The 24,936-nt window shown below is 40.5% G+C and overlaps 1 protein-coding gene across 1 annotated transcript in view; it reads left to right on the top strand.

The window, feature by feature from the left end:
• Window positions 1–24,936, top strand: part of CDH8 (cadherin 8) — a 371,407-nt gene that overhangs the window by 199,248 nt on the left and 147,223 nt on the right. Inside the window, exons 5-7 of the mRNA XM_066243293.1 lie at window positions 15,458–15,625; window positions 19,100–19,287; window positions 22,387–22,640. Of these exons, the coding sequence (XP_066099390.1) occupies window positions 15,458–15,625; window positions 19,100–19,287; window positions 22,387–22,640 (610 nt within the window). The remainder of the gene's footprint in view (window positions 1–15,457; window positions 15,626–19,099; window positions 19,288–22,386; window positions 22,641–24,936) is intronic.

Genomic DNA, 24,936 nt, shown 5'->3' with positions numbered 1-24,936 from the left:
ACAAATCCAATATCGTACGTCCATTAACTCTCAACTTTGAAAGAGCCATGGGTTGTGCAGGATGTTGTAGTGAAAGATTACCGTGGGCACACAGTATGTAGGGATTTGGAGGCAAAACCACATATTTGTTTTTGCTACCTGTGTCTTGCTGCAGAGGCCTACCTCTCTGAAGCTAGTGAGGGACGCTTGTGTCTTATCCCTTCGCCGAACGTAAACTTTCTTAGTAATGTTTAAAGTAAGTCTACCCTGACCTGTGGTGGCGCAGTGGATAAAGCGTCAACCTGGAAATGCTGAGGTCTCCGGTTCGAAATCCTGGGCTTGCCTGGTCAAGGCACATATGGGAGTTGATGCTTCCAGCTCCTCCCCATCTTCTCTCTCTGTCTCTCTCTCCTCTCTCTCTCCCTTTCTCTCTCCTCTCTAAAATGAATTAAAAAAAAATTAAAAAAAAAAGAAATATTTCTAGGAAGTGGAAAACTTCTTAGAAATATTTAAAAAATAAAGTAAGTCTCTTTTGATTATTACACAGAATTAATACCTAAATTTTATTCACATCACTATGGATGGAGAGGTGTCACTTTAATATTATATGCCTTTGATCTATATGATCTTAAGTGCTCATTTAATATTGGCCTATTGGTACATATTTGAATTGCTTGCCTTTTAAGAATAGCGTGCAGAAAGTGAATAATACGATATAAAAAAAAAAGTGACAAAGGGAAATTTATAATTTCCGTGGAATAAGTTCATAGTTTTGAAAATACCAAGTCAAAATGTATAAAAAAGCCTTGATAACTGATACATTTATCCCATTAACTTTCCAAATATATCGTTATATTTTTACAAAAGAATCAGAAATAAATGAGAAATTTAGTTTCTCCAAATATAGACAATTCTATCACCCATCTGTGCCTGTCAGTCTATTTTTCTATCATCTATCTATCTATCTATCTATCTATCTATCTATCTATCATCTATCTGCCTAGCTACCTATCATCAATAATTACCCTCTACCTAATTCATAGTTCTAGTCATGAAGAAAGGGAAGTGCAGGAGTTTTTTTGTACCCTGTGGAGGCTGCACAGTTTTCTAATGTGTCACTGTGTTGTGATATACTCGTGCACATTTGGCATGACTGAAGTTAGTATATTGCAGCTATTATTCAGCGGTAAGGTGGGTACTTGTTGAAGCATCTCTGGGTATATATCCTTTACTCCTCATACCTGGCAGCCTGTATACAGATCCCACGGTTAGCAGAAGGTGTGGGTGCAGCCTATGGCCCCAAGACAGACTTATCACTAGTGAATTGCTGCCACTGAATCTTATCAGTAACAGACCCCTTTCGCAGATAGTAAGGTAGTCAACGCACATTGAAAGTGCATCAGTTATGAGGAATGACAAAGCTAGTGTTTTCACAACCAGGATAATATGTTCAACAGATTTTATTCAAAGGAGGAGTCTAGCACAGCATTTTCTATCAACTGCAATCTCCCAACGGCACAATCTGGGGGGCCCACAAAGAGTGAATTACAGTAATCAGCCTTCAGGATGACAAAGGACTTAATCAGCATTGCCTCGCCTCTCTCATGGAGCCGCTCAATCTGGCGACAGCACAGAAATTATAAAAAGAAGCCTTCGTGATGGATACAGAATGCTTCTCAAATGATAACACCAAAGACAATGGAAAGAACAAACACACACAAGTTTTAAGTTTTTGTGATGTCTGAGACAGGATTCTAATCAGAAGTACTCTCCGAATGATGAGACATGTGGAGCAGCTGCTTAGCACTCAGAAGAACTTAGGCCAGTCTAGGATTTAAATTTTTAAACTTCTGCACTAGAGAAACCTCCATTTGATTGAATCAATTTAAGATTAAAACTATGTCTTTTAAATACAGGAGAATGAAGCACCAGGAATATATGAGAGATCTAGTCTCTCCAAATACAGACCAATCTATCGCCCACCTGTCATCCATCTATCCAGCTCTCTCTCCATCTGGTGATCATCAGTCATCACCCAGCTACCTAACTCACAGTTCTAGTCACAGTGTATTCACCGTAGGCTAGTAAGTGCCAGCTTCAGAGCCAGATAGTCCCCACTTCGGGTCTTAACTCCTCCTATCAGCGTTCACCGTGATTGCCACGCCTTCCCATCTCCACTCCCCAGGGCCGGTTTCAATGAATTAACTTCATGGAGAACGTACTGTCCTCATCAATTGCATTTTCTGATTAGATTTTCAAAAAGAAGTGCCAGGGAAACTCTTCTAAAATGCATTTGTTGGGGAGATGACGTCAGAGTAATGGCGGAGTAGGAAGCGATACCGATAAATCTCCCCCAAAACTCAACAAGATCTTCAACCAGAAACAGAAAAACCTATACTTGGAGCCTCCAGATGCTTCACAATACACCCAAAGGTATGGTCGAGTGAAAAATTGGCTAAATATATAACCAAATCCTGAAGGAAATAGGGAGTAAGAAATGCTCCGCCTTCCTCACTAACCTAAACAGGGCGGCTTTCTCTGGTAACTGTGAATATAGAAACTGAGGCAGGCAAAGGGGGTGAATACATCCAGGCCGCGCACAAAAGGCCGAACCAGGCTGTGGCACGGAGATCCTAGCGGAGGAAAAACTGTTCCTGTGGCAAGCCGGGCAATACAAGCTAACACTCGCGCCAAACCCGAACAAAGAAAGACAAGCGGGGCAGCCATTTTACCCGTTCTCCTGGTTGGTGCGCAGTTAGTGGGCGAGAGATCTCTTCTTAAGCCCCAGAAGTGGGTGTCCGTGTTGCCCCACAGAGAGGCAGGGTCAGAGGCCTTTCTGTGGGCCGAAAGCAGAATCTCTGGGCAGCCCCAGCGCCCTGGGAAAGCCGTGCACGGGAGGGAGCGAGAACTAATTCCAACGGTGGAAATTTTCCGTGCTGGTGAGGGTTTCACTCAGGGAAACGCGGCCGGCCTCATATCCTGGTGTGCACGCGCAGATAGGAAGTGAGCGATTCCTCCGAGTGCCTCGGCAGGGCGCGCCCGTGTTATCGCACAGAGGGGCAGAGTCAGGGGCCTTTGTGTGGGCAAAAGCGGAATCTCGGGCCACCCCAGCGCCTTGCAAAAGCCGCGCACGGGGACGGAGCGAGAGAGAATTCCAGCGCTGCAAATTTCCATGCGGTTGGGGGTTTCACTCAGAGCGTGAGACTACTGGCCGGATATCCTGGTCTGCGCACGCAGATAGTGAATGAGAGTTTCCTCCAAGCACCCCGGAAGTGGGTGCCCACCTGTGTTACCAGACAGAGTGGCAGAGCCAGAGGTCTTTGAGTGGGCGGAAAGCCCGCCTGATTATGCTAACAGCTCTGACTGACTGAGCCTTACCCAGAGCCCTGTGCTGAGTGGAAATAGAGTGGGGAGTTGCCAGCTCTTTGAACCTCTTACTATCCAGGCAGAGGCAGCAACAACCCCATAGCTGGATTATCAGGCTACTAATTGAGGAAGGAAAGACTAGGAGAAAGGCTCCAGGAACACGGACTCTCTCACTGTCGGAGCCTATGAAAGCTAATGAGCCTTGACTCCCAACGAGACTAAAGCACAATACATGACATTGCCATAGAGACTTATCAACTGCAAACCTCTACCTGAGCGTGCCAAAGGGGCAGAACCTGGGGTACAGAGTCACCGACCAGGAAGAGGGAGAGAAAAGAAAAAACAAGAAGATAACCTCTCAAAATCAAGAATAATCTGCAGACTTTATAACCTATCCCATTTTATTGTATTTGTTCGTTTGTTTCTCTTATCTTCATTCTTGATACATTTTTTCCTCCTCCAATTTGGCCGATTAACTCTCTGCCGGTCTTACTCTCTCCTCTCCTTGAACTACACTACCCATAAGTGTTACATCTCCCATTATCTTTTTTCTCCTCTTCCTTTCTCTCTATGAGGGTTGCACTCCAAAACCCTTAACTCTCTCTCTCTCCTTTCTTTTTTCTTCTTTTACTGGTTCCCTCTTTTTTTCTCTCTCTCTCTTTCTTTTCTCCCTCTATATTAGTTTCTTCCTTTCTCCTTTACATCTCCTCTCATTCAAACCTCAATAACAAACAAATTATCTTATCTGGGACTCAAACTTATGTTTGTGGCATTTTGGGGGTTTTTTACTTCACCTTTTTAACTCACTAGCAGTGCTCCCATCCCTGGCTCTCCATTTTATCTAGTTCTTTTTCCACTAAATACAATAGTATTTTTTTAATTTGTCCCCCCATTTTTCTGTTCTCTTATTCCTCTCATCATAACTCTTAGACAACACCAACACCTAAAAGCAAATCATTTTATTGTTGACCCAAATTTTTTCCTTATTTGCTTTTTGTGGGTCCATACCGCCCCCCTTTTTTTTTTCCTTTTTTTTTCTTTTTTTTTTTTTTGCCCCTTTATTACTTTTCCCCAATTCAGGACCTCCATCACAGGCATTGTTTGTTATAATTCACAGTTCACCACAAGATTTTCTCAAGAAAAAGGGGAGAGGAGAGGAAAAAAGGAGGGGGGGAATAATTTCCTTTTTTTTTTAAATTATTATTTTATTTTTCTTTATTTCATTATTAATTTTTTTTAAAAAAAAACTCTTTTTGATTTTTTATTTTTTCAACTTTTTATTCTTTATTAAATCTCATTAATACTGTCAACAAAACCACCCTCAGATGCCATTAAGGAAGAGAAAATCGAATATCATGGATACAAAAGAAAGAGAGGTAACACAGCTAGATGAGGAAAAATCTATGGAGAAAAAATTTAATATATTGGAAACCTTGGAGCTAAATGACAGAGAATTCAAGATAGAAATCCTAAAAATCCTCCGAGATATACAAGACAACACAGAAAGGCAATTTAGGGAGCTCAGAAAACAACTCAATGAACACAAAGAATATATGTCCAAAGAAATTGAAACTATAAAGACAAATCAAACAGAGATGAAAAACTCAATTCACGAGCTGAAAAACGAAGTAACAAGCTTAGCTAATAGAACAGGTCAGATAGAAGAGAGGATTAGTGAAATAGAAGACAAGCAACTTGAGGCACAACAGAGAGAAGAAGAAAGAGACTCAAAAATTAAAAAAAAATAAAATAAAATAAAATAAAATAAAAAATGAGATAGCCCTACAAGAATTATCTGACTCCATCAAAAAGAATAACATAAGAATAATAGGTATATCAGAGGGAGAAGAGAGAGAAAATGGAATGGAGAACATACTCAAACAAATAATAGATGAGAACTTCCCAAGCCTGTGGAAAGAACTAAAGCCTCAAATTCAAGAAGCAAACAGAACACCGAGTTTTCTTAACCCCAACAAACCTACTCCAAGGCATATCATAATGAAATTGACACAAACCAACAGCAAAGAAAAAATTCTCAAGGCAGTCAGGGAAAAGAAGAATACAACATATAAAGGAAGGCCCATTAGATTATCATCAGATTTCTCAGCAGAAACTCTACAAGCTAGAAGAGAGTGGACCCCAATATTTAAAGTCCTGAAAGAGAGAAACTTTCAGCCACGAATACTATACCCATCAAAGCTATCCTTCAAATATGAAGGAGAAATAAAAACATTCACAGATACAGAAAAGATGAGGGAATTTATCATCAGAAAACCCCCACTCCAGGAATTACTAAAGGGGGTTCTCCAATCAGATACAAAGAACAAAAAAAAAACAGAGCCACAAGTAAAAGCTCCAAGAAGAACACAATACAACCAAATTTAAACTGTGACAACAACAAAAAGAAAGAGGGGGAGAAGATGGAGATTAACAGTAGCAAAGGACGATGGAGTGCAAAAGTACTCACAAAATAGTTCGCTACAATGAACAGGGTAGGGACCCTTTTCATTACTCAAAGGTAACCACCACTGAAAAAACCACCACAGAAGCACATGAGATAAAAAAGATAGCAACAGAGGAAAGATGTATGGAATACAACCAAATAAAAACAAAAGATAGAAAAACGAAAGAGAAGGATCAAACAAGACACAAAACTAACAGAAAGCAAGATATAAAATGGCAATAGGGAACTCACAAGTATCAATAATTACATTAATGTAAACAGATTAAACTCACCAATAAAAAGGCACAGAGTAGCAGAATGGATTAAAAAAGAAAATCCAACCATATGCTGCCTACAGGAAACTCATCTAAGTAACAAGGATAAAAACAAATTCAAAGTGAAAGGCTGGAGAACAATACTCCAAGCAAATAACATCCAAAAAAAAGCAGGTGTAGCAATACTCATATCGGATAATGCTGACTACAAGACAGGAAAAGTACTCAGAGATAAAAATGGCCATTTCATAATGGCTAAGGGGACACTGAATCAAGAAGACATAACAATTCTTAATATATATGCACCAAACCAAGGAGCACCAAAATATATAAGACAGCTACTTATTGACCTTAAAACAAAAACTGACAAAAATACAATCATACTTGGAGACCTCAATACACCGCTGACGGCTCTAGATCGGTCATCCAAACAGAGAATCAACAAAGACATAGTGGCCTTAAACAAAACACTAGAGCACCTGGATATGATAGACATCTACAGGACATTTCATCCCAAAGTGACTGAGTATACATTTTTCTCCAGTGTACATGGATCATTCTCAAGAATTGACCATATGTTGGGCCACAAAAACAACATCAGCAAATTCAGAAAAATTGAAGTTGTACCAAGCATATTTTCTGATCATAAAGCCTTGAAACTAGAATTCAACTGCAAAAAAGAGGAAAAAAATCCCACAAAAATGTGGAAACTAAACAACATACTTTTAAAAAATGAATGGGTCAAAGAAGAAATAAGTGCAGAGATCAAAAGATTTATACAGACTAATGAAAATGACAATACGACATATCAGAATCTATGGGATGCAGCAAAAGCAGTGATAAGAGGGAAGTTCATATCACTTCAGGCATATATGAACAAACAAGAGAGAGCCCAAGTGAACCACTTAACTTCCCACCTTAAGGAACTAGAAAAAGAAGAACAAAGACAACCCAAAAGCAGCCGAAGAAAGGAGATAATAAAAATCAGAGCAGAAATAAATGAATTAGAGAACAGAAAACTATAGAAAAAATTAATAGAACAAGGAGCTGGTTCTTTGAAAAGATCAATAAAATTGACAAACCCTTGGCAAGACTTACCAAGGAAAAAAGAGAAAGAACTCATATAAACAAAATCCAAAATGAAAGAGGAGAAATCACCACGGACACCGTAGATATACAAAGAATTATTGTAGAATACTATGAAAAACTTTATGCCACTAAATTCAACAACCTAGAAGAAATGGATAAATTCCTAGAACAATACAACCTTCCTAGACTGAGTCAAGAAGAAGCAGAAAGCCTAAACAGACCTATCAGTAGAGAAGAAATAGAAAAAACCATTAAAAACCTCCCCAAAAATAAAAGTCCAGGCCCTGACGGCTATACCAGCGAATTTTATCAAACATTCAAAGAAGACTTGGTTCCTATTCTACTCAAAGTCTTCCAAAAAATTGAAGAAGAAGCAATACTTCCAAACACATTTTATGAGGCCAACATAACCCTCATACCAAAACCAGGCAAGGATGGCACAAAAAAAGAAAACTACAGACCAATATCTCTAATGAATACAGATGCTAAAATACTAAACAAAATACTAGCAAATCGAATACAACAACATATTAAAAAAATAATACATCATGATCAAGTGGGATTCATCCCAGAATCTCAAGGATGGTTCAACATACGTAAAACGGTTAACGTAATACACCATATCAACAAAACAAAGAACAAAAACCACATGATCTTATCAATAGATGCAGAAAAGGCTTTTGATAAAATACAACACAATTTTATGTTTAAGACTCTCAACAAAATGGGTATAGAAGGAAAATATCTCAACATGATAAAGGCCATATATGATAAACCATCAGCTAACATCATATTAAATGGCACTAAACTGAAGGCTTTCCCCCTTAAATCAGGAACAAGACAGGGTTGTCCACTCTCTCCACTCTTATTTAATGTGGTACTAGAGGTTCTCGCCACAGCAATCAGACAAGACAAAGAAATAAAAGGCATCCATATCGGAAAAGAAGAAGTAAAGGTATCACTTTTTCCAGATGATATGATCCTATACATCGAAAACCCCAAAGAATCCACAAAAAGACTACTAGAAACAATAAGCCAATACAGTAAGGTCGCAGGATACAAAATTAACGTACAGAAGTCAATAGCCTTTCTGTATGCCAACAATGAAACAACTGAGAAGGAACTCAAAAGAATAATCCCCTTCACGATTGCAACAAAAAAAATAAAATACTTAGGAATAAACATAACAAAGAATGTAAAGGACTTATATAATGAAAACTATAAACCATTGTTAAGGGAAATTGAAAAAGATATAATGAGATGGAAGAATATACCTTGTTCTTGGCTAGGAAGAATAAATATAATCAAGATGGCTATATTACCCAAAGCAATATACAAATTCAATGCAATTCCCATCAAACTTCCAATGACGTTTTTTAAAGAAATAGAGCAAAAAATCATCAGATTTATATGGAACTATAAAAAACCCCGAATAGCCAAAGCAATCCTAAAGAAAAAGAATGAAGCTGGGGGCATTACAATACCTGACTTCAAACTGTATTATAGGGCCACGACAATCAAAACAGCATGGTATTGGCAGAAAAATAGACAGACCAATGGAACAGAATAGAAAGTCCAGAAATAAAACCACATATATATAGTCAAATAATTTTTGATAAAGGGGCCAACAACACACAATGAAGAAAAGAAAGCCTCTTCAATAAATGGTGCTGGGAAAACTGGAAAGCCACATGCAAAAGAATGAAACTGGACTACAGTTTGTCCCCCTGTACTAAAATTAACTCAAAATGGATCAAAGATCTAAACATAAGACCTGAAACAATTAAGTACATAGAAGAAGACATAGGTACTCAACTCATGGACCTGGGTTTTAAAGAGCATTTTATGAATTTGACTCCAATGGCAAGAGAAGTGAAGGCAAAAATTAATGAATGGGACTACATCAGACTAAGAAGTTTTTGCTCAGCAAGAGAAACTGATAACAAAATAAACAGAAAGCCAACTAAATGGGAAATGATATTTTCAAACAACAGCTCAGATAAGGGCCTAATATCCAAAATATACAAAGAACTCATAAAACTCAACAACAAACAAACAAACAATCCCATAAAAAAATGGGAAGAGGATATGAACAGACACTCCTCCCAGGAAGAAATACAAATGGCCAACAGATATATGAAAAGATGCTCATCTTCGTTAGCTATTAGAGAAATGCAAATCAAAACAGCAATGAGATACCACCTCACACCTGTTCGATTAGCTATTATTAGCAAGACTGGTAATAGCAAATGTTGGAGAGGCTGTGGAGAAAAAGGAACCCTCATCCACTGTTGGTGGGACTGTAAAGTAGTACAACCATTATGGAAGAAAGTATGGTGGTTCCTCAAAAAACTGAAAATAGAACTACCTTATGACCCAACAATCCCTCTACTGGGTATATACCCCCAAAACTCAGAAACATTGATTCGTAAAGACACATGCAGCCCCATGTTTATTGCAGCATTGTTCACAGTGGCCAGGACATGGAAACAACCAAAAAGCCCATCAATAGATGACTGGATAAAGAAGATGTGGCACATATACACTATGGAATACTACTCAGCCATAAGAAATGATGACATCGGAACATTTACAGCAAAATGGTGGGATCTAGATAACATGATACGAAGCGAAATAAGTAAATCAGAAAAAACCAGGAACTGCATTATTCCATACGTAGGTGGGACATAAAAGTGAAACTAAGAGACATTGATAAGAGTGTGGTGGTTACGGGGGGGAGGGAGGAATGGGAGAGGGAAAGGGGGAGGGGGAGGGGCACAAAGAAAACAAGATAGAAGGTGACAGAGGACAATCTGACTTTGGGTGACGGGTATGCATCATAATTGAACGACAAGATACCCTGGTCTTGTTATCTTTGAATATATGTATCCTGATCTATTGATGTCACCCCATTAAAAAAATAAAATTATTTAAAAAAAAAATGCATTTGTTCACAATTGTTTTTCTGAATCGACTTGGCAGTTAATGTTACTGAAAATCTACCAGGACCGCCTCAGTCTCCTCAACACCAATTGTGTTATTTCTTTTCCCTTCTCCACATATTAGAGCCTCCCATTTAATAAATAAATACATAAATACATAAATAAATAAAAAGTGTGTCCCAAGGATGTTCTGTGATTTATCCAAAGGTAAGTAGTGAAGGGTCTCAGTCTAAACCCCGGAACCGTTGCTGAGTTGGGAAGTTACAGAAGTCAGAGGTGATAGGTGTGCTCTTTTTCATCAAATCAACTCCAACTCGCATTCTGAAGTGTCGCAAATACGTCCATCAACGAATGTTACCAACTGCGCCAGGAGAAAGACGGTTGTCACACTTGCTGGGAATTGAAAACCCGAACTGGTTGGCAAGCTGGCGTAACGGAAGTTTCAACCAAATGTTTCAGCTTCTGGACGCGCTGCTGGGTGTTGAGGACGTGTCGCCGTACGCATGTGCGGGGACGTGGGCACTGCTTTTGCTTGACCACAACTATGAAAAATGGGGACACAATTCATATCTTGGGCAATGGGAAGCTATTTTTAATTAGCACCATCACAATATGTTTTAAATTTGTTTATTCTGGCAAAAAAAGTATATGGGGAGCTCCTCTCTGCCTTTTATAAATCATAGTTGAAAGTGGCTAAAAATACCACTTCATTGAGCATTTTACCAACCCTTTTTTTTTTAATCATGGGTTAAAATTTTGATTTCTCAGATGTGACAGGGAAAACGTCCTGATTACTATATTTTCTGCTCTGTGTTGGCTGGTATTTAATACCAAACAATATATATACTGTATGTGTGTGTATGTGTTTTTAATATGGAAGTTCTCTCATCTACTAAAGAAACAGCCTGAAGATCCTTGTGCTTGGGGGGAATATGTGAGCCAGAGGAGATAATTTAGGGAGAAATAGAGAGAAGTGGTCAGGCAGCTTTCAGACTTATATATTAGGACCTTATCAATATCTTGCAATATTTATTCAAGTGAGTTGATCTGCCTTTTCAATAGGAATAAAAACAATGTGAAGTGCCAGGTTATGGGTATGCCCCTACCCGATGGGAAGAGAAAAGAGAAGGGCTAAGGGCACTTGTGTGTCTTTCCTTTCCTGCCTGTACAGCCACAGTGTGGAAGGAAATGTTCCAGAGAGTCTGTCTTGGGTGTTCTAATGAGTTACTGCTAGTTGTAAGGTTGAGACCAGAGGCAGGGGCTCAGACAAAGCAAGAACTGCGCACTGTATAGTTTGCACTGAAGCCAATTAAGAGCGCCGCGCGCCCTCCCGAGACCTTGGAGAGACTCCCCGCTTGCCTTAGAGACCAGGTAAGCGACTCCCAATGTTGTGTAAGGAAAGAGGACGTGTAGAGACTCCCAAGTGTGCAGCTTCCCAGCTGGGTCATTTTGAGCAACTAACTTAAGTGACTAGGGGTTATTCTCAGTTCCACAGACAAGGAGACACATGCCTGCCCTGCTAATCTACAGGGGCGGTTTTCGGGACAGCCCTGTGTTCCTCCCTGAAGTCATTTTCCGCTATAGATGTCAGTGGAAGAAGGGCTTGCTGGAACCATGCTGGACACTGGGATGAGGAACCGGTATCCTAACCATACTTAAAGGATTCTGATAGGAAGCAGTGATGGAGGAGAGTTTCACAGAGGAACAGTGGACCAGAGGATGGCCAATTGGAGACCATCAAGGGACAGTGAAGTATCCCAAGTTAGCAAGGAAGTGCCACTATCATCTGTTGGCTTAGAAGAGCAATTGGAGGAGGCAGCGATTGAATACTCGAGTTTTGCTCTAGCAGAATCTCAAGATAATACCCGTAGAGTGTCAAACACGGGATTGAGGTATCTGGGGGGTGTAGAGAACCTCACCTACTTCATTGTCACAATTACCCAGGGCTTTATTTTTCACCCTTTTTTTTTTTAATCTCATGGCTCACATAAACTAATTACTAAAATTCTATATTGCACGCATAAAAAATGTACTACTTTTTTTTTTTTTACCAATCTAACAAAAAAGGTGTAATTCTGATTAATTTGCAAAAAAAAAAAAAGAATAATAATTACCTACTCTTCTTGTTCCAAACTGACTTCTTTAAAAATCAGTTGCCCATACTTGTATATAAAGATTTCTGGTACCAAGAATTAACCAGTCAGATGGAAGCTTATTATACAGAATGACAATAAGATGCAACTCTATTATATGACCAGTTCATTTATGGTTCAAGAGAGAGTGTTCACAACGAAAGGCTATTGTGATGGCTGTTTTTATATTTTTGTTTGACTGTCTAAGGGAAAAGAGGTCAGTGCTCTGACTAAATAGTCAAGTGTTGCATATTTTAAAAATTCTTGCAGCACACGGATTGAAAATCGCTATCCTAGAAAGACTTGACTTGACTTGAGGGGAGGTGTGAACACACAATGCAGTGTACAGAGATGTGCTGTAGACCTGGACACCTGAAACCTATATAATTATGTTAACCGGTGTTATTCTACTAAATTCAATTAAAAAAAATTGCCATCCTAGGTAATGTTTCTTGGTTGAGTCCTATATAAAGCCAGAAAGTAATTGAGGCCATCCATAAAGAACAGTTGCCCATGCCAAGAGCAGGGGCAGAGAGCTGGTGAGTGTATCTGCAGGAGCAATTAGAGAATGTTCAGCACTCTAACCACCGTCCGGATAAACATTAGATTCCTTCTGATTGGGAAGGAAAACCCGGGGAGAGAAACAGCATGGTTTGACCCTTGTTAATAGGTATGCATCTTAGATAGCGGAAGCTATATACCTCAGTGGTAAAGAGCGTGAACATCTGGAACAGATGCAGACCCAGGCGGCTCTTCGGGTCCCATCTAGACACCCACCTCTATCGTGACGCTTTGCTCCTACTCTGATAGAACTCAGCGCCGATCCAAGTACGCTGTCTTCAACTGAGCCTCAACACTGTTTGAATCCCAACCGACTGAGAGACATCACAGGCTTGTTGTGTTTTTTTTTTTTTAATTGACACGCACACTATATTATGAAAACCATGAGAATAGTACCAATCTTCTCTGATGGAGGATATTGCAAAAACTCTTCTGCTGAACTAACCAGAGAGGACTTCTTTGAAAAGAGTGGCTTGCCTTCCTTGAGGGGTTATATCAGTTTCCTCTGATTATTAGAAACTCCACGTCAAATTTCAAAGTCTTTCATTCACAGTGCCCTGAACTTCATAGGCACTCACGTAACCAACACGGGAATAAAACAATTTTCTAAACCCTTTCTACTGGAATTGGGCTCATAATAAAGATAGGCTGAGTTACGAAAGCGTACATCCGTAGCAGAGCGGCTCTATTAGTGCCTCATCATGACGATAATGAATGAGCTCCTGCAGTCATTTGTCTTGCTTTTTTTTTATTTTTTTGCTCATATGTTTATTTTCCTCTCAACAATGCCTCACCGTGACCCAAATCTGAGTAGTGGCTTTATTTCTTTTTATTTTTCTTATTTTCTGTTTTTATTTATAACCACATAAGTGTGGTAGATGGAGTCATATTATGATACGATCAATCCTGAAGCAAATGGTTGTAATGATATTATTGTTACCATCAGTGTTTACAGAGAAGTGTGTATCCGAGTCTGTGCTCCCTGGATGGGAGGCTCTGATTATAGCAGTCATGTCGAGGTCTAGGGAAGTGCAGAGAAACGCATAGCTCTTCCCAGAGCCTGCCCGCTGCTGGGCCGGGTTAGATTTCCCTGGGCTCTCTCGCGCCTCGCCTGCTACTCAAATGACTCAGGGACTTGAACTCCTCACAGACCTTTCCCAGGCAGATAATTTAATTAGAGCATATGAGTCCAACACAAAACAAAACAGAATTACAACTTCAGAAGTGGCCAAGAGGGCGGCTCATCCTCAGTTTGAACTAAGCAGCTTTGATGTCCCTGGGTTAGAAGTAAGGGGGAATTATCTTTCATCTGGACGGTGTTTTTTCATGTGGACCAGAAGTATAACACACATCCATTCAATAGGAATATACTAAGCTAGTCACAATGTTATTTTCTTACGGAGTTTTAGCGATATGAGTAGGGGCATAATATGACATAGATTTAAGTAAAAATACAGGACACAGAAAAAACATAGTCTCATAAGAGATATCTTATTATTCTTTGAAATGGAAAAAATGTCATGACTGCAATGTCCATTAGCATGGGACTAAGTTACTCAGAGTAAATTCATAAATGAACAGTGGTGCACCTATAAGAATATTGAGTTGGACCTCAAGAAAATATCTCAAAGATGTCTATTGTGTGAATAAACTCCCAGAACATTGCCTGTATCATGATCATATTTGTGGTTAAACGTTTATATACACACATGCACATTTGTATGCATATTCAAGGAACGACTTTAGAATTATACACATATTTTAGCGATGTTTATCTCTGAAAAGAACTGTAAGGGTAAGGGGAGGATTAAATGCAGTTTCAAAATAAGTTCAGGATCCATGAAAATTTTGAATCCTTAACAGGAAAATTAAATTACCAGTGAAACATCAAGAGGCAGATTAATAACACCCTGGAAATATATCAGAAGAAAAAATAACTGACATTTTAGCACTGTTGATTTTTGTAATTCTGTATGAGTTTATGTTTTGCCCTGTTTTCTCTTTTCTGTACCTTTTGATTATTCTCAAGTATTTATTTCTTTTACAATAGACGTAACTAAACAATGAAGATATCAATGTAGTTAAAAGGTAACTTAGGATTTCGACACTTGCATATATTAATTCTGATGGGTGTTTTAGTCATCTGACTTGATTCTAATAATGCATTGACTTCTTCCTGATCTAATGTATTTGTGAGCTTCAGAATAATTTCTCTTTGGCCTCAGAGCCTTCCAGCTGTTTGTGCGTTTTCTCCTCTTACAGCGGAATCGGAGTCTGTGATCAATTGTAGGATTGTTCCACTTCCAGGGTTTTCCTGGGAAGATGAGGCTATGTTATGATTTACACTTTCATCTGGCAGGCTGGAGTGTGCCATTCAGTTTACTTTCTAATGTATATGTATTTTTGCAAGTTAGAAAAAAAAATCACTATAAAATGAATTTTTGCAAGTTATTCACTGCTGTCTGTAACTACAATTTTTTTTTTTTGCGATGTGTTGGCATCACACATGCACACCAGTTAAATGTCAAAACAGAAAACTATCCAAGTGGGGACTTGTATTTCTGTGTGTGCGTGTGCGCGCGCACGCACGCGGGAGAGAGACTCACACATTTATTTTTTAATAAGCTGTCTACCTCTAAGTCATTCTTCTATTTTTTTTCTCTCTGTCAGCAATTATAAAGACTGCCCTTCCCAACATGGACAGAGAGGCCAAGGAGGAGTACCTGGTCGTTATTCAAGCCAAAGATATGGGTGGACACTCCGGTGGCCTGTCTGGGACCACGACACTGACAGTGACCCTTACTGATGTTAATGACAATCCTCCAAAATTTGCCCAGAGTAAGTGACTTTCCTGCACTGCTTGAGAATCTGAGCATGATGCTTCCATTTGAATTTAGATTCTGATTTTCAGCACCACTCGGAAAGCTGGTCACAGTCATTGAGTGCTTATTATATACAAGGTATGGTGATTCCTATGCATGAAACAAACAACTCCCCTGTCATTTGGTACCAAATACATCCTCATTTTATGGATTTTAAAGAAGTTGAAAAAATGTCCAGATATCACGCATGTAGATAATCTGTGGAGCTGAGAATTAGAACCAGCATGCGAGACTGCAAGATGTGTGGTTATTTGTCTATTGCATGGTACCTCCCATTAAGAATACTTGAGAGAATGATTAAAATGCACCTCAGATATTGTTCTAGGCATGGTCTCTCTTGTTGTATAAAAGAAACAAAATCTCTAGTGTCTGAGGAGGAAAGGGCAGATAATTCAGTACATCTACTGCAAAACATACACTTTTCCTCAACTGCAGGGACATGAGTGATCACTGACTCAACTCTTCCCTGCTGGAGACACACGGTGTCTCAGAAACCTCTTGACGGTGGTGTAGGTGGCCTCCATCAGTGAACCAAGGACATGGTCATTATTTGCCAACTCTCCTGTACTCTCCCAGGACTCTGTTCTTTTGAATAATCTGGCATAGATGACTTGGGAGGGTCTTTCTGGCATGGAGACTCTTGAAGTAAGATTTGCATAATGACTAGGAATTAGCTGAGACAACGTCCAACCAAGAGATTGAGGGATGGGCATTGCACGTAGAAAAAAAGGATGTCCAAGACTCCTGTGGGAAAGGGTGCACGGCCCCGGATGCGAATGAGTAGGACATCACTGCAGTTGAAGCATCGAGGCTGGAGGTTAGGTTAGGTGGGAGTTCGCCATATTGGATTTAAGTACCATGATCTTTATCCTAACGTCACTGGAAGCATTAAAAGATTTTCAGTTGTAGCTTGAGTAATAGGATTTGATACCAGGGAAATCAGAGAAAATGAAATTGGGCTTCCCCCCCCAAATACACAGTTTTCTCCACACTGCAGCCAGTTAAAGACTAACTGTAATCATTTGTAGAAAAGGTGACAGCGGTCCTGGCAAGCCAGGGTGGCAGTGATGGGAGCGGAGAGGAGGGGACAGTTGTGATCATTGAGAGGTAATGATGATAACAATCTAAGGGTAAGATTGCATTTTTAGTTGAGGGGGTGAGTTATCGTATTTCTGACATGAGCGCTTATTAGAGGCATGCTGGTGCTAGTTGCTGGGATAGGAAATCCTGGAGAACCAGTTTTTGAAGAGAAAGAGAGAAAGAGAAGGAAGGAGGGAGGAAGAGAGACAGAGGTAAGACTTGAAAATGACTCAGTTGAGGTACCTTTGAGAATTTATCTCCAGAAGTTCTACGATAGAAGGAACGGAAAAGATGCATTTCATTGAGCAATTTCACACCTGGCCATCCATGAGCGAGAGAACAAGAACACAACTCCTTTTAACAAAATGACTGGAACGGAGAACACCATTTCTCCTATTCTCCCCTAATCTCCGATTCCCATTCCAGTTGCCGTTACAGTTAATACTCTAACATGTAACTCTTCGTTCTTGGAAAAATGATCGTTTCGATTCAACAGTGGTGGATAAATAAGTTTCAGAAGTTTTCCCCTTCAGAGCTAATAACTATTAGCTGTGATCACACTGATAGCGTTGATGGGAGTGAGCAGAATAGAAATGAATAAAGAAATGTTCCATTTGCTTGGCTTCCCAAGACTCTCTGAGTCAGGGCTGGCAGCGAGGTGAGCTCCCTGGTTGGCTTATTTACTTAATAAGCATACCTGACGGGCCTGTCTCAAGCCTTACCTGGAATATGAAGTTTGAAGGAAATGGAATCATTACACCGGTTATGAGAGAATTGGGAGACCGGAGCTCAACATGATAATTTACAGTGCCTACCTTATGGCAAAACTCTTCGGAAAACATTTTCTTCCCAGTCCCATTATTTCATGATTCTAAGGGACATTTTTTTCATCATCATTAAATAAAAAGTGTATTAGCGCTGGAAGAAAACCTTCACCATCATCTGAACTAATCTCATTGTGGTGGGGAAAATAAGCCTTAGTTTTATCCAAGGGACCCAGTGATTGAGTTCGAACTAGAATTAGGTAATGTTCTCCAGCTTTAATTTTTACTTTTGGGTTTATTGTTCACTGAATGTTTATTTTCCCCTTGTTTTTGTAGCGACGGGACTCACGCTTCCTGGTTGTCTGGGTTAGGAGTCCCCAGAAACAGGCACTGAGACAAGAATTTGATTATGAGTACTTTATCTTGATGATGCCAAGAAATACCAGGAGGGAAGTGGGGATGTGTGTGAGCGAGGAAGACGGGGAGCCAGCAATGTGCATCAGCAAGCCAGCTACCCCTATGGGTGACTGGAGTGAGCTTTATCCCATTGGGGAAACTCTGGACCATTGTAAATAAACAAGCAAAAGAGAAAATAAGAAATGATATCCTGGCAGAGAAGGGAGGAGGCCGGGATAGTATAGACTAACTTGCATGAGTTTTTGAGGGCTGCATCTGTGGGGCATGAGTTCTCTGGTGGTTCTGGTCTGACAGGCCGGGTCCAAGTGCGTTCTCAAGGCCAGAGAAAGCCGTCGGGCCAGTAAATGCAGGAGCTGGCACCAGACTCAGGCAGGTCCTCACCCGAAGTGGTAACAGCTGGGGGCAATGGTTTCAAAGGCTTCGCCTACACCAGTGACACAGAGTAGCACCAAGACAACAACTAAAGCGATTTGAATAAAAATGCCACTAATTAGAAATGTTTTCCTGCCCCTGGAGAAGAAGGAGCACTCGCTGTAATTGTGTTTTGCCTGGAAGTTTGGAAGGTAGGATTTCTGGTCTTGAGAGCAAGGAGGAAGGGCTTTGGTAACAAGAGGAGTGTTTCATGTGTCTGAACAGCTTGCTGCAGGGCCCAGCAGAGGTTCAGTAATTGGATTTTATCAGAAATGGTCTACAGGTCTGTAAATATCGAGAGAACTTCAAAAAGTGACTTGCAGCGTGTTACACATTGCATCTATCCGTGCTGAAATTAGCTTACTATTTTATGTTGGGCAACAATGGATATCCCCCACGGGCAGCCAATGTGATTATACAGTAAACTGGAAAGAACATTCGCATAGACTCACTAATATCCTGATGTAACTCTGCTCCAACTACATACTCGGTAAACATATGGTTGAATAAATTTCATATCTCAGAAGAGTCTTGAAAAGAGATCACTGCTGTCTCTGAGAATTCTCTATCCCTGACTCACTGGAAAGACTGGCCATTCTGCAGTGAAAGGAATCGTTACTGTCTTGCCTTTCCCACATCGTGTTGGTGGCATTCCCGGGAGTGCCGTGAACAAAGGCGGGGCCCCGTACATGTTTGCTAACCGAGTGAACGGGTGAATGGAGTCTGTGCCGTGTTCAGTGTTTCTCCTCTTTCCTAAGGTCTGTATCACTTCTCCGTACCTGAGGACGTGCTTCTGGGCACCGCCATCGGCAGGGTGAAGGCCAACGATCAGGACATTGGTGACAATGCGCAGTCATCGTATGACATTATTGATGGAGATGGAACCACGCTCTTTGAAATCACCTCCGATGCCCAGGCCCAGGATGGCATTATAAGACTAAGAAAGGTAGGCCGAAAAAGACATTGTTCACTCTCGAAGCACTTTTTTGTAACTGGAATTTTGAAGTTTGCGGGAGTTGGGTGCCCTTCCTGGCACACCTTAGAGCCGATAGATGCGTTGCTTCTTTATAGTTTATTTGACACCTCCTACTCCTGGGCATCATTTTACATATCAGCTAAAGCCCTGGTTAAGGGGTGCCACGGTGGTCCTGGCCTCCCATCTCCCCCACTCTTTCTCCCCATCTACACCACAGTTTCCCTTCCCCAAAACTGCAGGACATGGTCGGGAAGTCAACAACTTGAAAGGCAACCCTCAAGCAATGGGGGGTACAGGTTGGCGGCCAGTTCCTGTTCTCGGAAGAAATTCTTCCGAGGCATGTCGTCTATGGTCCTGAAGAGGATTTCCAGGGGGAAGAAAAGTCTCCCTGCCCAGAGAGGTGGCAAGTCCCATGGCTTTTCATCTTTCTCTGTATTGACTCTGCCCGTTTCCGTCCTCCTGCTTCCTGAGACATCTCCATGGGGCACAGCGGAGAACGCAGGCTCTCGAAGGACAGAAGTAGCATCAGCTTCCGGAACTCGAGCTAGTTTTTTGGACACTGGGAGAGCAGCTTACCTCCCCACACATCAAATTTCAAAGCATGATGTGAAATGAAGCTCAGCTTGGCCTTGCTCCTGGGTGTGGGGCTACTAGTGGAGAAAGAAACGTCGGCATAAACAATGTACTGATGATCTATATACAATTTGTGACCACCTTTGCCCACCACCATGGCTTTCTGTAGTGGTGAAAAAACCTGTGCAACAGTTTCCATACTTCCTTTCCATCATGACATCTATATTCTTAAAAATGTTTCTGAAAGCACAGCTTGTTATTTTTATGGACACGGGCCTTTGCAAGGCAGAACAGCCTTTTATTCTCATTGTGAATATTTTGTATAATATTATTGTTTGTATCTGTGTCATGAAGTGATACAGATTAATTCTTAAATAGTTTTGCTTGTTCATGAATAAGAAGGTAGATCACGGACTGTACTTTTGGGAGGCCATAGTTTTCCCCTCTGTACTGACCAGCAATTTGGATTTACGCGATAATCCTGTGTCATGTTGCATAGGATCTACCTTCCAGTAATCATGCTTTTAAAATCTCCCACCGAAGAGATATTGGCAATGAGAACCTGGAGTTTTCTGGATTTCTTTTTTATACAAAATAACATTTTATGATCAATTTGGAAGGGAAAAAAATGGCTGCATTTATGTCAACTCTCTGTTGAGCCACACTACCTTTACATTTGGGTTGAATTCAGGATTAAGTATTGCAAAGTATTTAAAAACTCATGCTTGAAATAGAGTGCAGCATAATTATACTCGAGTCAATTATTGAATAACCCAAAGCCACGTTTTCCTTGGCTAATGATTCCTAATGTCATTTTTATTGTTATTATTAACTGCTATCCTTTGTTACCATAAGGTGCTTTTATCAACTGAAGCAATTAGCCACTAGCAGTATTTTTATTCGCTATTATTCATAAACTTAGAAGAAGCATATACCCACAAGTCTAAACACCAAAAAAAAAAAAATACATATGATACTAGAGAGAATACTGTGAAAAGGAGTCATTGTTCCATAATTCATGGGTCCTCATTTTTTTGTCTGGTATGATCCTAAGTACCCCAGGATGTTTTGGGGTACATTGTCACTATGTCGATCTATGCATTAAGCAGAGCATAATCTGTTATACTTACCAGTGCATCTGAGGGACTGGAAATTGCCACAGCGTTACTGAGGGGATGATTGGCAAAGAGCTGATGTGGAATCAGCTACTCACTGGTATGTGTACCTAATAATTGCAGAATAGAGAGGGAACTGAATATCTGCGCTATTTACTAGAAAACTTTTCCAAAAAAAAAAAGTAAAGTCCCATCAGAACTGAATTCAACTATAAAAATCAATACAAAAGGTTGAAATAAGAACATGGATCTACGCTTACAATGAGAGTTCCGAAAGGGTTCACAAATGCTGATTTGTGTTCCAGCTTTTTATTTTTTTAAATCTGCGTTGCAGATTTAAAGTTCTGTTTCTCATAAGAAATTGCGGTGGAAGCCCAAATTGTGTTTTTGAACCTTGACAGATGTACTTTCTTGAAATCTGAAGGGTTATGAGTTGTCAGGAATTGGACCATACAGGTTCTGAGACAGATGCGCTTTGGGGTATTTTAGGGGATTATGTTCTTCTTGCCGAGCTACATTTACCTAGGTCATTAACTAAAGTTTCTGGGGCTTTGAAGGGATGAGTTATTAATATGTCAGGAATATTGTCAGTAATGGTGCAATGAGGTAATTTCAAATTGATTTTCGTGGTTGGTGAGACCCAGGTATCTATATATACTGCTCTCATCCCTCCTTCTAAATATAAACACCAGTGCACACATATCTGCATAGCTATTTCTTTCTGTGCCCACCTGCTTCAGTGCACAGAACGCATAACATGGGCCTTCTAAGAATACCCTGAAAAATAATAAACCTCATTTCAGCCACGCGATCAGTAGAGCAGCAGTGCTTTGGAGGTGAAATAAGAAAACACTCTTTGTTGAGATTAGTGCTAAATTATGCTTTATAATGTCTCCTTGGACTAAACAATGATTATTTCCAGTTCTCCACATTTCACACGCTGTTGCCGGAACGATAAAATATTCTTCCCCGATAGAGATTGTGTTTGATGCTGCCTTATCGCCTACAAGCAGAGGCTCAATTAACTGGCTGATTGGTATGCGGGTCATGTCATCGCTAGTAAAATTTTATTATGACTCTGAAGTGAAATTTTGATGGCACAATTCATGACTGTGAATATTTTGCGAATTCCAAGTGAAATGAGCAAAAACAAAGCGCAACAATAGGAAATTAGATTCGCTGAGCTTGTATAATAAACAGATATCAATAAACGCCGGTAAAATTTACAGGTTGAACCTGGGGGTAGAGAGGGGGGAGGGGTCCATTAAGGATCACAAATGGGCTTACACGCACAGAGCGATCATCCATCAGCATTACATTCATTTGTTCTTGCCGCTGTGGTCATTAGCGAGACACATTCGTCTTTGTCATTTCTTAACAGCCTCTGGACTTTGAGACCAAAAAATCCTATACGCTGAAGGTGGAGGCAGCCAATGTCCACGTTGACCCACGCTTCAGCGGCAGGGGGCCCTTTAAGGATACGGCTACCGTCAAAATTGTTGTGGAGGACGCGGATGAGCCTCCTGTCTTCTCTTCACCCACTTACCTCCTCGAAGTTCACGAAAACGCCGCCCTAAACTCCGTGATTGGGCAAGTGACTGCTCGTGACCCTGACATCACTTCCAGTCCTATAAGGTATTTCTCTTACTGGCTACGTCAGTGACAAGCAAGTCAGTGCAAAACGCAGTCATGCGGTCATGTATGCGTCCTCTGTGGCTGCTTTGGGGACTGCCCTCGCACGTCAAAGACTTTTGGTCAACACCTACTGTGTGTGTGTGTGTGTGTGTGTGCGTGTGAACGCGGGTGCATGCGTACATGTGCACACACGTCAACTCGGAACTACAGACAGTGCCCAGAGCCAGGGATATCAAGATGCATAAAGCTATTCCATCTTTCACAGAGCTCCATGAGAATGCAGAATTGCATATGTTTATACATTTTGCAGTGCATTTTAGGGTGGGTCTTTCATATTACTTTGTTTCTGCATTTCTTTATTTTTTCTAGCATTATAAAAGTATTGCTGTTTTTTCCTCTCCCTCCTTTGACAGATACAGTGAATCATATATAAGAATTTAGAGGCATAAGACCATGATCTCAACACATTCAGAAGTCCCTATCTTATTTCTGTATGTGGTGTTTAGCTTTGAAATTATCTTCTTATCACTTCATGGGCATTTCTGGTAGGTCAGCATATCTGGATAGAGTACTTTTAGATAAAATCTTTCTCTGCCATCTCCAAACTACGTTTTGTTTATACTTCCCCTGCTCATATTTTTTTTCCTAAAGATGAGAAATGATCCTTCATTAAAGTTTTTTAACCTTTTTTTTTTTTTAGAAATGAGACTCAAATCTATTTTTTTTCTGTTGAACTGCACACAACTTTTCTCTTTTGCCAGTCACCCAAATGACAGCACAGTGCTCAAGCCAAATAGCTTTTTTCCCCAAAAGAACACTGCAAATCTATAACTTGTACACTGGTCTCCAAGGGTGAAGTGTTGGCTAATGATGTGTTTGAGTGTAGGTTTCAAACATTGTCTTAGAAATGATTGTTGAAAAGAAAGAGGGACAGAAAAAGTTGATGGAGGGATGCAGTTTTAGAGAATTGTCCAGTTGCTCTATAAGTTAGATGCCGGCTGATAGCCAGCTCTTCCCTTTCGGTTGCAGGATGGAAGGGTAATCTCTCTTTTTTTTTTTTTTTTTTTTTTTTTTTTTTGTATTTTTCTAAAGCTGGAAACAGGGAGAGACAGTCAGACTCCCGCATGCACCAGACCGGGATCCACCTGGCACGCCCACTAGGGGCGATACTCTGCCCACCAGGGGGCGATGCTCTGCCCATCCTGGGCATCGCTATGTTGCCACCAGAGCCAGCCACTCTAGTGCCTGAGGCAGAGGCCACAGAGCCATCCCCAGAGCCCCGGGCCATCTTTGCTCCAATGGAGCCTTAGCTGTGGGAGGGGAAGAGAGAGACAGAGAGGAAGGAGAGGGGGAGGGGTGGAGAAGCAGATGGGCGCTTCTCCTGTGTGCCCTGGCCGGGAATCAAACCCGGAACTCCTGCACGCCAGGCCGACGCTCTACCACTGAGCCAACCGGCCAGGGCACTGATCTCTTTCTAATTACTTTATACAGTGTACCTTGACACACAAGCCCTTTAAATTACTAGCAATTTGAGAGACAAGCAGTCACTTGTGGTATTTTTTGCTTTAAGTCACGAGCAGATATTTGAATCACGAGTGTTGGGCAAATGAGTTTATAAAATTAGTATTTTTTGAGTTTGCTCACTTTTATTGTTAAAAATGGAGCTGGGCAGCCTCGTGTGTGCTTGCCTTCAGAGCAGGGCAGTTGAGCATTCCTGCTTGGGAGGAGCCATTCTTATGCTAATGTTTCCTCCCACTCCAACAGCATCTTCCCCTGACCTTGAAAGTAAATACACTTCATAAACCAGTTTATTTCTTTACATTCTCTCTTATTGTGTGTGTATGTATTTGTTATTTATAAAGTATATTTTCTTATTTAAAAGCATATAAAACAAAAAATGTGTGTGTTTTTTGGGGGCTGGAACAGATTAATTGCATTCCCATTAATTTAAATGAGGAAATTCGACTTGATACACAAGCAACTTGAGTCAGGAGCTCGACCATGAAACGAATTAAACTCATGTGTCAAGGTACTGCTGTACAGGGAAAGTCTAGACAAGTAAGTGTTCTGGAGGTTTTACTTACTTGGTTATATATTACATTCTCATCAGGCCCAAGGGGTGCTGAAACGATGTGGCTGGGGGCGTGACCCAGAAGTACAGTCAGTCCAGGCCCCAAATAAGTTGAGTTTGGGAGAAAAAGAATTCTTTTCAGATCCAGAAAAGATATTTTTAACATAAGCTATTTCTAAATTCAGTATAATAAAGAGTGTTTTCCATGAGAATACAAAAAGAAAA

This window comes from Saccopteryx bilineata, chromosome 9 (genome assembly GCF_036850765.1).
Source record: "Saccopteryx bilineata isolate mSacBil1 chromosome 9, mSacBil1_pri_phased_curated, whole genome shotgun sequence".
Taxonomy (NCBI): domain Eukaryota; kingdom Metazoa; phylum Chordata; class Mammalia; order Chiroptera; family Emballonuridae; genus Saccopteryx; species Saccopteryx bilineata.
This window is presented reverse-complemented; position numbering and strand designations above follow the sequence as displayed.